Below are 13,828 nucleotides of genomic sequence, written 5' to 3' on the forward strand. Positions count from 1 at the left end.
GCATCTGTGTTACCATTCGACTTTCACATTTGATAGAAAATCTTATATTGTAAATGATTTTTTTTTTTTGTGCTTAAATGTTCGACCATGTTACTTGCCTGCCTGCTCACACCTGAACAGGCTTTCTGATGCCCAGAGATTCCAGTTCAGAGCCCTGGACGCATAGCCCTGTGTGACTGCTCACCTGTCTCTGAGCTGGCTCTTCGGATGGCTGCCCATTGGAAGAGGGACCACCTGGGCAGAGGGATGGCCAATAGTCACTTTGTCCCTCCCTCAGCTGGCAACCCCTACCCAGGCAGTGAGGATTTGCCTCCGGTAGGGCAGCCCCCTTCCATCTACACGTTGGGAGCGTTGCTAATTGTGATCCCACTCCCCTCTCAGTGACGTGTTAACACTCCCGGCAACATGGGTGTGTATCATTGGAGAGCTCAGTCGGGAAGGACTGATCAGTGCCTACAGAATTGTGGTGGTGAGATAGGGAGTGGAGCTTATTAACTTGAGCAAACACTTCCTGAATGTCAGGCCCTGAGGCCACAACAGGACTAAGCACCATCTTTCTCAGGGAGATAATGCAGCACGGTGAGGCGGGCACTGAAATCAAGGTGGCAGAGTACCATGGGGGGGACATGGGGGTGACGTGACATTGTTTTAGTGTTTGAGGATCTTAGTGCTGAGCAGGGGTTTTACTGTGGGGGAAAGGAAGTTAGTTACTTGCTGACCCTGAGTCCTGCCCACAAGCCCGTGATGTTTCCCATGGTCATATTGCCTGGGGTCTGGTCATGGAAATGCAGACTGACTAAGCTTTTGGGAAAAACCTTGGTTTTCCATTTTTAAAAGCTAGATTCAAACCACTGGAGGAAGAAAGTTTCCTGGCCAATTTTATACGCCAGCCTCCTTTGTCTCTAGCCCAGCCTGTCCGTCAGAAGGACGTATTCTCCCCTGTTGTTGTCAGACCTTACAGAGAGCGGGGATGGACTCTGGCACCCAGTGGCAATAACAGTAAGGCTGGTTTGCAAATGAAGCTGTTGCCCAAAGAGACACAAAAGCTGCCAAGGATGCCTTTAGTCCTTTGTCTCACAAGTGGTTAGAAACTTAGTATTTCCCCTTCTTTCAGCCTATCTGCTCCCTAATGGTGAGCCATGATGCCAGGTGGAATTTTTTCTGCCAGCGGGACACTCAGAAGAGAGTTCAGTTGACAAGCTTTTCGCTTTGCTCAACACAGTTCAGCCGGCCTCCACTGTACATGTCTTCGCCCCAGCACGGCCCAGCTCTCTGGCCTCATCCCACATCCTGCCCTCCCGCTGGTCCTCCGCAGCATGGCCCCATGGCCTCCTTCATGTCTTGCTCACAGCCCCGTGCAGCCTGTCTCCTCTGCCCCCACGCTGCCTCTCCTCTCCTGAGCTTATCCCTGGTCAGCAGTTGGTGATGTGTTTGAGCCTCTGTGTGACAAAAGAAACAGATGCTAACCGAAACAGCTGAGTGTGAGGGCATTTTTGCTTGAGTTGACTTTGACTTAGATTTGGCCTTATCTGAGATAAGTTGTGCTGAAGAGCCTGCCCCCCTCCCTTGAGCTGCCCTTGGGGTTTCTCTGACAAGCCGTGCCTAAGATACCAGCCACAGTGAATTCATTTGGGACCATCGTAAGTCAAATACGCTAGCCCCCATCTGATTGAGGTTCAGTGGTGTGGGTGAGTTAAGCCTGATGTCTTTGGCCACCCAGTGCCACAGATTTCCCATGATGGCTCTTGCAGTAAGTATTTTCAACCCAGGATTCTCTGGGTTTAGAAAGCAGGCACGCCAGCCCGGCAGTTAACTGTGACCTGGTGGGGTTGCCAGCCCCCATCCTCACTGTCCCACCCTCACTCCTGTACTCAAACCTGGGTGCTCCCAAACTATGACTGTATTCTTTTTGACTTTCTCACCCAAATACAGCTTTGCTAAGGGGGAATCAACAGTTTGGCATATTGAAGGAGGTGGGCTGGAAGGAGTGAGAGTTGGGGGGTGGGCAGTTGTATTTTTCAGCACTCTTCATTGGAGTGACAGAAAGTCAAATCAAAAGTAGACAAGATGAAAAAAAAAAGAAAATTTCAAAAGGAAATCCATTGGCTCACATCACTGGGAAGTATGGTTGGATCTAGGGGCTCTTCCTCTCATTCTGGGCCTCATCCCTGCTCAGCCCTTCATTCTTCACAGACTTCTACAAATGTGGGCAACTCCAGGTGACGAGAACCAGTACTCCCTCATAACTGCGGTGGGTGGGAGTCATGGGTCCCCTACGGATGGCCCAGTGGGGTGGGGATGGCCCTGCTGAAGCCATAAGAAGAGGAGTTTTGTTGAATAAGAGAAGGGATAAAGGATACTGAACAGTTGAAAACAACAACAGAGGACCACTGCATTGATCTTAAATGGTCATCCTTTAAAACATTGGAAGTTTAGTATATTTGAGGGCTTTTTCCCTTATATATATCAAATATTTTGATCATAAATTTCAGCACTGGTGAAAGCTAATCTTCCGGCATAGCTAAAAAAAACCAGACACAAATTAAATGCACATATAATAGCACAAAAATCTGTTAGAAACCAAACATCAAATATATCCTAACCTTATATGAAAAATTACTTTGGACGCTTTGTACCCTAATCAAATTTTGTCAGATCTCCTTAGCATTTAAAATAAAAGCCTTTCGGAATTTTTAGGTGACACTTATGATAGGCCCTAACCGTAATGGGGGAAATCCCCACAAATTAATGACCTTCAGTCTTACTGTAAATGGCATTTTAGGTACAAGGAAGCTTTCTGGTTAAATCTGCTTTATGTTGCAGGTCTGATAAGTAACAAAAATAAAATGTCTTTGTCATGGACCTCCTAAACTTGGGTGTACAATGTCTAAACGAATCGTCTTGAATATACTTCTGAACTATCAGATTTGTTTGACATTTTGTCTTAAATCTCCAGAACCCCAGCTGGAAGGTGACAGAGCATATTTTGAAGTCATCTGTTATAACATCTCTTTATCTTAAAAGGAGTATTTAAAAGATTTTGACTTGAAAATCACCAACATTAATAATGTATGACATAGGGCGCCTGGGTGGCTCAGTTGGTTAAGCAACTGCCTTCAGCTCAGGTCGTGATCCTGGAGTCCCAGGATCGAGTCCCACATCGGGCTTCCTGCTCAGTGGGGAGTCTGCTTCTCCCTCTGACCCTCCTCCCTCTCATGCTCTCTCTCACTCTCTCTCTCAAATAAATAAATAAAATCTTTAAAAAAAATAAAATAAAATAGTGTATGACATATTCAAGCTTTTATGAGAATTCTGCCTTTAATGTATGTAATTTTATTCAAGAAAGTTAAAATGTGCTCATTATTGTCAATGAAAATGTAACCCAGGATCAGAGATCCAGAGCTTGGTGTAAGAAAATCATCACAAAAGCTCAAAAGTATAGTTTATGTTTAGAGCCAACTCTCCTGTTTGCCACTTTAAATCATATTTTTATTACTGTTATTAGATGCAGATAAAGCTCATGGAACAAGTTGTGGCTGGTCTTTAATGTGGCAGCTCCGGAGGTGGCTCTGTCAAGGAGCTTGTTCACATCCTTCCTCGACTGTAAACCCAGTCCATCCCAGGCAGCCTGTGCTCATGGGTCTGCAGCCTTCTGTGCAGTGTGACCGCTAACTGGCCTGGGATTCTGGGCTGGCGTTCAGGCTCTCCAAGACTTTTACCCATCTCCATATGTGGAGCACATCGTCCAGCACCTTCCTGCCCAGGACCCCTGGTGGAGCAAGGAGAGCATTGGAGCTGCTGGGGGTGGGGGGGGCGGGGGGTGAGTTGGGGGGTTGGGGGGTGTGGACCCCAGTTGTTCTGAGAGCCTAATCTTTAGCTTGGAAGTTAAAATCCTGGTCACTCGTGAGCACATGCTACATGAGACAGCGTCTTTTTCATTTTTTAACAGTGATTTCCATTCGTTCTTTGTTCTTTGTGCAAAGGTGTTGCAGTTTATACATTATTGAACAAGCTGTAGAGGAAGTCATTACTTGGTGAAAAAATGTTACTTAGCATCACCTAATACAGCATGCCAGCAATTGCAGAGATTTTCTGATGGTCCCATTCTAGATATTCTCATCCGTAATACAATTCATGCAGAGCACAGTGTGGCAAAGCCTCCAACCAAAACGCTCAAGCACCAAATAAAATCTGTGTAGTTGGATTTTATGATTAATGGGAGAGCGGAAAGAAAAGCCCATCATTTGAAGTCATGTCAAATCTTGCTGAAACACCCAGTACTCCCCCACGCTTCAGGTCCCATGTAGTGGGGTCTGGAACTGCCTTGTATCCTGTATGTATCCAGCCCCCATACTTAAGAGAGAGGGTGTCAGGAAAGGGGTGTGGCCCAGCAGGGGCTGCTGCTCTTGGGCTCTTCTTTCTGTCCACAGCCCAGGCTATCCCAGGAATTCATGATTGGGCCAATGTGAGCAGGCCCTATGGGAAAGTGTGTTCTTCCAAAATATGGCACAGAGAGGGTGTGAGCAGAAACACTGGTCAATGAGGGCTTCCGGTCCACCATGTTTGGTTAGTTACTGTTTACTTATAGTGGGTAAAGATTGCCTGAGACTTTGCAGAAGAGTGTGAGGATTTGCCTCTCCTGCTGGGAAAATGTGTAAAGTTCTAAGAGAAAGAAAAATCCCATTATCTTTGTTAAAAAATCAAAAATACACATTGGAATTCAAGGTGCTTTTGCTACAGCTGGGAAAAGTAGATGGTATGACTTGAATGAAAGAAGAAGAAATGGAGCAGATGTGTGGGCAAAATAGCCACAGGGAAGTGGGGGGGCTGTGGAATTCCCACTCTGCCTCCTTCCCTAGAAGGTAACAGGTTTCCCTTTAAATTAGAGAGAAATGTTGCTTGGAGCCTGGACACTGTTGTGCGGTGGTGCAGGGCTTGGGGCTTGGGGCTGGGCGGGCACAGCCGTCCTCTGAGACGTCCGTGAACCACACTGCCCGTTCTGCATTCAGAGATTTCCCTTTGAGCCTTTGAGATCTCGTAGCTCCACATGGCAGTGGCCTCGTGGCCTCATGGTTGCTTGTGATATGTTCCTTATCCCAAATCTTCACTCCCTGAACCTCAGCCCCGCTTCCACCTAGAGACACGGGCCATTTCCTTTCCCTAGGATCAGAGGGAGCACTCATCACGGCTTTGGAGGGTTTTATGGAAAGTGAGGATAGACTTTTTTTTTTTTTTTTTAAAGATTTTATTTATTTATTTGAGAATGAGATAGAGAGAGCATGAGAGGGGGGAGGGTCAGAGGGAGAAGCAGACTCCCTGCCGAGCAGGGAGCCTGATGCGGGACTTGATCCCGGGACTCCAGGATCACGACCTGAGCCGAAGGCAGTTGCTTAACCAACTGAGCCACCCAGGCGCCCGTGAGGATAGACTTTTGACACTCCACAGTCTTCATGCACTTCCCGGTGCAGGGTCTTCTGATCCATGCTCTTATGGATTAAATAGACCTTTATTGGTGCGCGAGTCTGCACCACTTCACTGGCTGTATGTGTTGGGCCAGTTCCCTGATCGCCCTCAGCCTCAGTCCCCGCCCTGCACAAATGGGGGGATTCTCACTTTGTCATGGGGCTGTTGGGAGTGTTCAGATCATGTAGGTGTCAGTGAGGTCAGGTTCCTCCCTAGTCCCAGACACCTGCCTCTTGGATTTCACTGCCTCCGCAGCTACGTGTGACAGTGCTCCCATGGAATAATGATGCTCAGGTGCCAGAAGCTCGCCAGGCAAGCTTTGTTTTGGTGGCCATCTTGCATGGGTAAAGCTGTTGCCACGACTGTTCAGAGGACTTTGGCCCTCTCCTGGTAAAATACGTGTCTGAGAAAAAGAGAAATTCCAAGCCCTCACTCGGAGTAGTAATTGTTATTCATAGAGCGCTCCCTGTGCCTTATATTACAGTCTGCATTTAGGTACCTGTTAGGGGCTGAATTATGTCCCCCAGAATTCATATGTTGCAGTCTTAACCCCCAGTAAGTCATTGTGTGACTGCACTTGGTAAAGGTCCTTTAAATAGGTCATTGAATTAAAACAAGGTCTTTGGGGGCGGGGGGTGTCCCAGTCCAGTGTCACTTGTGTCCTGTAAGAAGAAATTAGGACACAGACGTGCAACGAAGGGAAGCCCATGTGAAGACACAGCAAGAAGGTGGCTGTCTGCCAGCTAACGAGGGAGGCCTCGGAAGGAAACAACCCTGCCGACACCCTGATGTTTTGACTTCTAGCCCCCCGAACTGTGAAAATATCAGTTTCTGTTGTTTACGCCCCGTGGGCTGTGGTACTCTATGGTGGCAGCCCCAGAACACTGACACAGTGCCACTGTCTAAGGTCTAATGCTGTCTCTTCTGCTCCTCTTGACACCTTTCTGTGCCGATGAATATTCTGTACGTATTTTCTCAAGTAGCTTTCATTACTCACAAATTTGAAAAGGTCTATTAGCAAGTTATTTGTAGGAGTGCCCAGGTGGCTCAGTCGGTTAAGCGTCTGACTCTTGGTTTTGGCTCAGGTCCTGATCTCAGGGTCGTGAGATTGAACCCCGCACCGGGTTCCGTGCTCAGCAGGGCGTCGTCTGCTTGAAGATTCTCTCCCTCTGCCCTTCCTCCCCTCCCCTCACTCACACACACACACACACTCTCTCTCAAAATAAATCTTTAAAAAAAAAAAGTTATTTGTAAATATTATTTCTTGAAGTCTTGTTACCAGTAGAAATTGTCCTCTGCCTGGTCATTGCTGCCTTAGCATGCTGACTCCTTGATGAGGCTTAGAATACCTTGGTGCCCAAGCCTTCTGGACAGAAGTGTACTTTCATGAATGGTCTGCCTTCTGGATTGTGGAGCTAGTGAATCACCACAGTGCTCTCTCATGCATAGCTAAACTAACGTAGGTTTGAAATCGCACAAGAGGATTCATTCGAAGATTTAGAGGTTTATGTGTTCATGTGAAGTGAGTTAACTTGTAAGTAGAAGTCTAAAATCAATTTGGTTTAATATCCTGGTTTACTTTCGTATTTCCTATATGCTTGAATAAAATGTTGTATAAACACACACACACACACACAGAGAAGCCATTTGTTTAAAGAATTGGTATGTTCGCCTAAAAACCTTGTGAACAGCCCCTTTGCATCGCTGTGCTGTCACCTCGTGTGCTATCCGAGGGCCTTTCAGTGGCTGGCCCCTGCTGGAGGTACTGAGCGGGGCTGCGGAGTCTTAGACCAGGGGTGAGCCTGCTCTGGGAGGCAGTGTGCAACACTCCAGAGTAGAGGATGATCACAGGGCAACATTTTGTTCCTCTTGAACTCCTGCCTGTCAACAACGGAGTAGAAGCAAAGGTAATTCTTAGGATCATTCTGTCTTTACTCCATTTAAAGGAAGAAAATGAGAGGCACAAGCTACCCATAAAAGTGTCATGGTGGGGGAGGGGGGCAGAATCTGCAGATGGCCACCGTTTCCATACCATCAAAATCTCCACATTGACCAAGTTAAGAGGTGGTGCAGAGCTGGTGGGTGGCAGCCATCTATTAAGAAAAGCTGGGGAGCATGGCCCACCCTACGAGTCTGGTGGCACACCGCAGCTCTGAGCGTTGATGCGCCTTCCTCCCCTAGGCTCACTTCTCAAGAAGGTTCCAGAATTCTCTGCATTCTACCCGGGCTGAAACATTTTTGCCTTAGGGCTTTTCACCCTGTTTTCCCCATGCACAGGAAGAAGTTTCACACTGAAACTCAGCACTCAGTCCCTTACGTAACTGAAGCAACAGACCATGCTTGATGCACTTTGAGATTTTCTTATTCCCTTAAAGAAAACCAAAACGACTCAACACACACATACAAGGTGGTCACAACCCATTCAGTTGATTTTATGATCCACTAGTGGGTTTTGAATCACAATATGAAAAATTCTGCCTTAGACTTAACAGATCAACTAATTTTTTCTAATTGGCTCATCGCAACATGTGGGAAATGAGTCTCTTGTTTTGAAAGGACAGAATTGCGGAAGAGAAGAGAGGAAGGAGGGTACGGGTTTGTACCCAGTGGGGCCAGTCTGCTGCCAGGCAGCCCTGGGAGGGTCTGGAGGTCCCTGGAGTGGTGCAGGCGGTGGGCTGGCGAGGTGGGAGCAGTGCGGGCAGCTCTGGCCACTCCTAGACTTGGAGCACATCTGAGCGCCTCAGTCCAACTTCCCTCCGGGTACAAGAAGGCCGAAGACCTTTCTGCCTTATTTTTCTCTCTGAGGGGCACAGGAATTTTCTAGAAAGTATCATCCTTCAGAAGGAAACTAGCTGTCTGCTGTTTTGTTATCTTTTTGTGCTGCTGGTACTCTGCTCTTCTTTCAGAAGTGAATGAGAGAGGAGGTGTAGGAATTCCCAGCTTTTGCAAAGGCACACCCCACCTGCACCTCCCTTTGCCCGGCAGTGGCTGTCGGGTGTACCCACGGTGGCCCCCGTGTGTCGGAGGGATGGGGAAGCGTGTCCGAGCGCCACTGATGCCCCCTGCGTGCCCACTGAGCCCTTGCTCTGTCTCCACAGGCCTCGGCAAGACCAAGAGGAAGACGAGCGCACGGGATGCATCCCCCACGCCCAGCACGGATGCCGAGTACCCCGCCAACGGGGGCGGCGCCGACCGCATCTACGACCTCAACATCCCCGCCTTCGTCAAGTTCGCCTATGTGGCCGAAAGGGAGGACGAGCTGTCCCTGGTGAAAGGGTCACGCGTCACCGTCATGGAGAAGTGCAGCGACGGCTGGTGGCGAGGCAGCTACAATGGGCAGATTGGCTGGTTTCCCTCCAACTATGTCCTAGAGGAGATGGACGAAGCGGCTGCCGAGTCCCCCAGCTTCCTGAGCCTGCGGAAGGGCACCTCCATGAGTAATGGCCAGGGCGCCCGGGTCCTGCACGTGGTGCAGACGCTGTACCCCTTCAGCTCCGTCACTGAGGAGGAGCTCAACTTCGAGAAGGGGGAGACCATGGAGGTGATTGAGAAGCCCGAGAACGACCCTGAGTGGTGGAAGTGCAAAAACGCCCGGGGGCAGGTCGGCCTAGTCCCCAAGAACTACGTGGTGGTCCTAAGCGACGGGCCCGCCCTGCACCCCTCGCAGGCGCCGCAGATAAGCTACGCGGGCCCTGCATGCAGCGGGCGCTTCGCGGGCCGAGAGTGGTACTACGGGAACGTGACGCGGCACCAGGCCGAGTGCGCCCTCAACGAGCGGGGCGTCGAGGGCGACTTCCTCATTAGGGACAGCGAGTCTTCGGTAAGTGCCCCGGGGCAGCCGAGGTCTGCCCGCCGCAGTGCGCAGCTGTGTGTGTACATCGCACCCCACGCTGGTCGGCACCGTTCCCTCTCCACACACTGCGCATAGCCTAAGAATGTTTGGCCATCCCATTAGCCTAGAGCCCCCCATATTTGGGTCTCCAGTTAAGCTAGAGGAATGCGATTTGCCTATAAACCCGCATAAGGTTGCTGCTCTGTAATAGACTTAAGTCTGCGGTGGGTGTAGGAACCCAGCTGGGGAAGGTGGCCATCACTCTCCTGCGGACGGACCCTCGCGGATGGGATGGTAAGTCAAAGAGCTTTTTAGCTCCCAAAGGTGGTTTTCCCGCTCTACTGAGATTACCCCTTTAATGTTCTAGACTCAGACGTCATTTTCTCTCCGGGCTTCCCATTCTGTTCATGACCCCACTCCCCCCACCCCAGCCCTGGTGGTTGACTCTGTTTCTGCTCTGGGTCCTAGGCATGTCTGCTGCACTCAGCGGGAGGGGCACCTGGTTTCCGACACAGCCTTTGTTGGTTGGTTGGTTTTCCTTTTGAAACCAACCAGTCCTAAGGTCATCTGCACTGCAGGCGACATCACGGAGTTCATCTCCGAAAAGCTTTTAAAGCACTTACGAACAGAATTGAAAAGAAGACAGGGCTTGAGAGAGATGAGTTTGCATGTGTGAACTGAATCAGAGGTATGAGGCCCCTTGACTTGTAGCAGATCCATTTCCAGCGGCGGACAGATGTGGGGTTTGTGTTTTGGGGACATGGCTGGGCCTGTCTGGAAGAACTGGGCCAGTGTCATGCAAGGTCACCTTTTCATGTGTAAATGTTCTGGAAATACTCAACCCAACAGGCTTTGTTGATCCCTTTGCAGATACACCTTCCATATAGTAAGATTTCCCCCGAAACAAGACTTTTGTAGATAGAGTCCATTGCAATTACGTTGTATTGGTTCTAGCAGTTTTCAGTTTATTTTTTTAAATGCCTATAAGACTAGGAAATATGTGATCTGTACTGTAATTGGTGTCCTCTGGGAAGGTTGGTACCACCATCAGTAAGTGTGTATTCAAGACTCCTGCAGACTGATCTGAGAGGAATTCAAGGCCACAGAAATGTTTTTCCTCTTCTGAGAGACAGGCAGCTGTGATCTGTTCTTCTTCGAGGCAGGAGGAGCATCGTGGTGGTGGCAGCCAGACTCCTCACGGTGTCAGCAGGTCGCAGGGTTGACGGCCACCGTAGATGTGCTGAGGCAAGCACACCAGGCCTGGATATTAACTCTCTCTGAAATCTGAACTGAGATTTTCTTATCCAGCCGCCAGAGCTTATCGTTGCTGGCAAGACATCAGATTGAATTGTTCTCACGTGACGTAAGCTCTGTGCATAGCTTCCTTTAGATCATGCTGGAAGCTTAGGAGAATGAAGTATGCTGCACATTTAACTTTTGAGCAGAAACTTAGAGGAATCACTGGAAAACGAATTACAGTAGAAAGTGGTTGGTCCAGAGTACTTAAGGGATAAGTATGATCCTGAGTCAGAAAGTATAATCTTGATTTAGAAATTTTGAGTTCGAGGGGTGCCTGGTTGGCCCAGTTGGAGCATGTGACTCTTGATCTTGGGGTTGTGATTCAAGCCTCATGTTGGGTGTAGAGATTACTTAAAAATAAAAAAATAAAAAATCCTTAAAAAGGGACGCCTGAGTGGCTTAATGGGTTAAATGCCTGCGTTTGACTCAGGTCATGATCCCAGGGTCCTGGGATCGAGTTCCGTATGGAGCTCCTTGCTCTCCCTGCTTGTGTGCTCTCTCTGACAAGTAAATAAATCAAATCTTCAAAAAAAAAAAAAAAATTCCTTAAAAGAAATTTTGAGTTTTGAAGACACTTCTAGAACGGGGAGGGGCCAAAGTAGCCCTTAGCCTCATTCATTGTTCTTCCTGTCTAGGGCTCGGGGACAGGGTAGATGAGAAAAACGCCCTCCAGATTGCCGGCCTTGGGGTGGACCTCCTACTACGTTTCTGTAGGAAAAACACACTCTGGGTGTCACTGTCTGAACCCAGAGAGCAGATCCTTGTAAATAGGGAGGGGTACAGGCACCCCTCTTTTCATTGTGCTTCACAAATACTGTGTTTTTCACAAATTGAAGGTTTGTGGCAGCCCTGTGGTGAGCAAGTCTGATTGGCACCATTTTCCACCAGCATTTGCTCACTTCATGTCCCCATCCCGTTTTGGTAATTCTCACAGTATTTGAAACTTTTTCATTATGTTTATATTTGTTATGGTGATCTGCGATCAGAGATTTTGACTCCCTGAAAGCTCAAGGTGATGCTTAGAATTTCTTAGCCATAAAGTATTTTTTAGTTGAGGCATGTGCATTATTTTTTAGACATCATGCTGTCACACACTTAATGGACTACAGGGTAGTGTAAACATGACTTTTATGTGCTCTGGGAAACCAAAGAATTCATTGGATTCGCTTTCATGTGAGATTTGCTTCTTTGCGGTGGTCTAGATGATCTCTGAGGTGTGCCTGAACTTGCATTATCTGGGTTCCGTCTAAGCACTGGAATAAGCTCCAGTGTCTTGTTTGTCTCAGATTATGAGAGAATATGCTGACTTTCTAAATAATTGAAACATTAACTTTTGACATTTTTGTAGAACCTTCTCCAGATTTTTTGCATTTTTGTCTGAACTTAGAAAAGCAAGGTATGAGACACAAATAGTGTGATTCCAGGAGGATGGAGGCAGGAGATGGCCCTGTATCAGCCCTGCACCCTCACTAGCACCAGGGTGAGGAGGGCAACGTGACCTGACGGTGTGCAGGGCTGTCTTGTCCTGGTGGCTTATGCCCTGACACGTGGCATTTTCCACTCTTGGGATGCCTGCCTTGTGCCAAAGGGAGGCTACAGGGGTCTCCAAGGCATGTTGCTGCATTTCTCCCAACAGCAGACCTAGGTTTGCTTTTCTCGCTCATACCCGGGTCATCTGAGGCTGTTGAGGAACTTGAAATAGATGGACAGATCCATTCCTTATTCATTTTCCACCATCTACTGACTGCGTCTGCCTCTTGCCAGTGCTCTCTTATCCCTTCCTCTCCTTGTCTCCTTTCCTATTCATTTTGGCTCTTCTGAGATGAGAGCCTGGCTTTCAAAGCAACCACCAGACCGATATGAGCCCTTAATCTAGCAGCTGTAATCTGACAGCACATCGTGTCATGCCGGGGTCAGAAAGGTTTCTGATAGGGTCTGCATTCCTACAGGACACAGAGACATCATTTCGCTTCCCTTTTCTGTCTTGCAGTCTTTGGGCCTGGAACTTTCCTCTGGTTGAGGTTACCACGGGACACCTGACTTCTGAATAAGCACAGTAGCATTTTTAGAGCCCTTCTTCCATATAGGCCTCGTGAAGATCTTCTGAGTGATTCCAATATAAATAAGCGAGGCGCTTGCTTGACGTTATCTTGCATTTAAAAATTCTCAGTATTTCTCTGTTTTGAAAAATAAAAATATATCCAACGCTGAGCCCTAGGACATGTGTGCTTTTGGGGGAGGAGAAGTGCATATCTTGGAAAAACCAACACAAACATTGCCGCATCCCGTGCTAGCCGGTGTGAGTGATGTCATAGGTGTTTTCGGAGGTATCTGTCAGGCGTGTTTTATCAAGGAATGAAGGGAATAACCAAATAATCCTTTTCGGGCTCTTTTTCCTGTCCCGACTCTCAATACCTACTCTCTGTTTTCTATCATCTTCTCTCGCTTCTTCTCCACTCCATAATCATCATTTCTCCTCAGCAACTCACGGTGAAAACAGCACGGTTCCTTATTCTCCATGTTCCGTTACCCTGCCTGCACCTGCGAATCCAGAGCTCATTAAGTCCAGAGAATTCAAAGTTCATACCTGTCCTCTGTGTGCTCCTCATACATCCTTATGTATTTGCCCACACTTACTCTACGGATACGGCTGGAAAGCTGTGCCCACAGCTAAGAATACCCAGCAGCAAGGCTTCCAGTAAACTGTGGAAGTTGTCAGTAGTTAGCTTTCCAGGTGCTCTACCCTCCATCCTTGAGAAGGTTATTCGGAAAGAGACAGCTTATACCTGGGATGCGGTCTGCCAAGGGCACTAGCTGTGGCTTAGGGAGCTATTTTCCTCTGCCAGACTTTAAAAATCCCAGAGAGATCTCCTTCCTCACATGTATTATGTTTCACAGTAGGATTTGGGTACTAATTTCTGGTCATACACTGCATTTGTTTTTTTTTTGTTTTTTTGTTTTTATTGGAGAGAGAGAGCACAAGCAGGGGGAGTGGCAGGCAGAGGGAGAGGGAGAAGCAGGCTCCCCACTGAGCAAGGAGCCCGATGTGGGGCTCGATCCCAGGACCCTGGGATCATGACCTGAGCCGAAGGCAGACGCTTAACCGTCTGAGCCACCCAGGTGCCCCTGCATTTGTTTCTTTTTTTTTAAAGATTTTATTTATTTATTTGACAGAGAGAGACACAGCGAGAGAGGGAACACAAGCAGGGGGAGTGGGAGAGGGAGAAGCAGGCT

At 48.2% G+C, this 13,828-nt stretch overlaps 1 protein-coding gene across 11 annotated transcripts in view; it reads left to right on the forward strand.

Moving 5' to 3' along the window:
* The window catches only part of NCK2 (NCK adaptor protein 2), a 149,106-nt gene that overhangs the window by 120,921 nt on the left and 14,357 nt on the right, over window positions 1-13,828 (forward strand). For all 11 annotated transcript variants that reach the window (XM_064572671.1, XM_045885288.3, XM_045885289.3 and 8 more), the window contains one exon: window positions 8,562-9,283. In XM_064572671.1, the coding sequence (XP_064428741.1) occupies window positions 8,562-9,283 (722 nt within the window). The remainder of the gene's footprint in view (window positions 1-8,561; window positions 9,284-13,828) is intronic.

This window comes from Mirounga angustirostris, unplaced genomic scaffold (assembly GCF_029215605.1).
Source record: "Mirounga angustirostris isolate CCGP_5_RB_7025 unplaced genomic scaffold, mMirAng1.0.hap1 SCAF_10, whole genome shotgun sequence".
NCBI lineage: Eukaryota > Metazoa > Chordata > Mammalia > Carnivora > Phocidae > Mirounga > Mirounga angustirostris.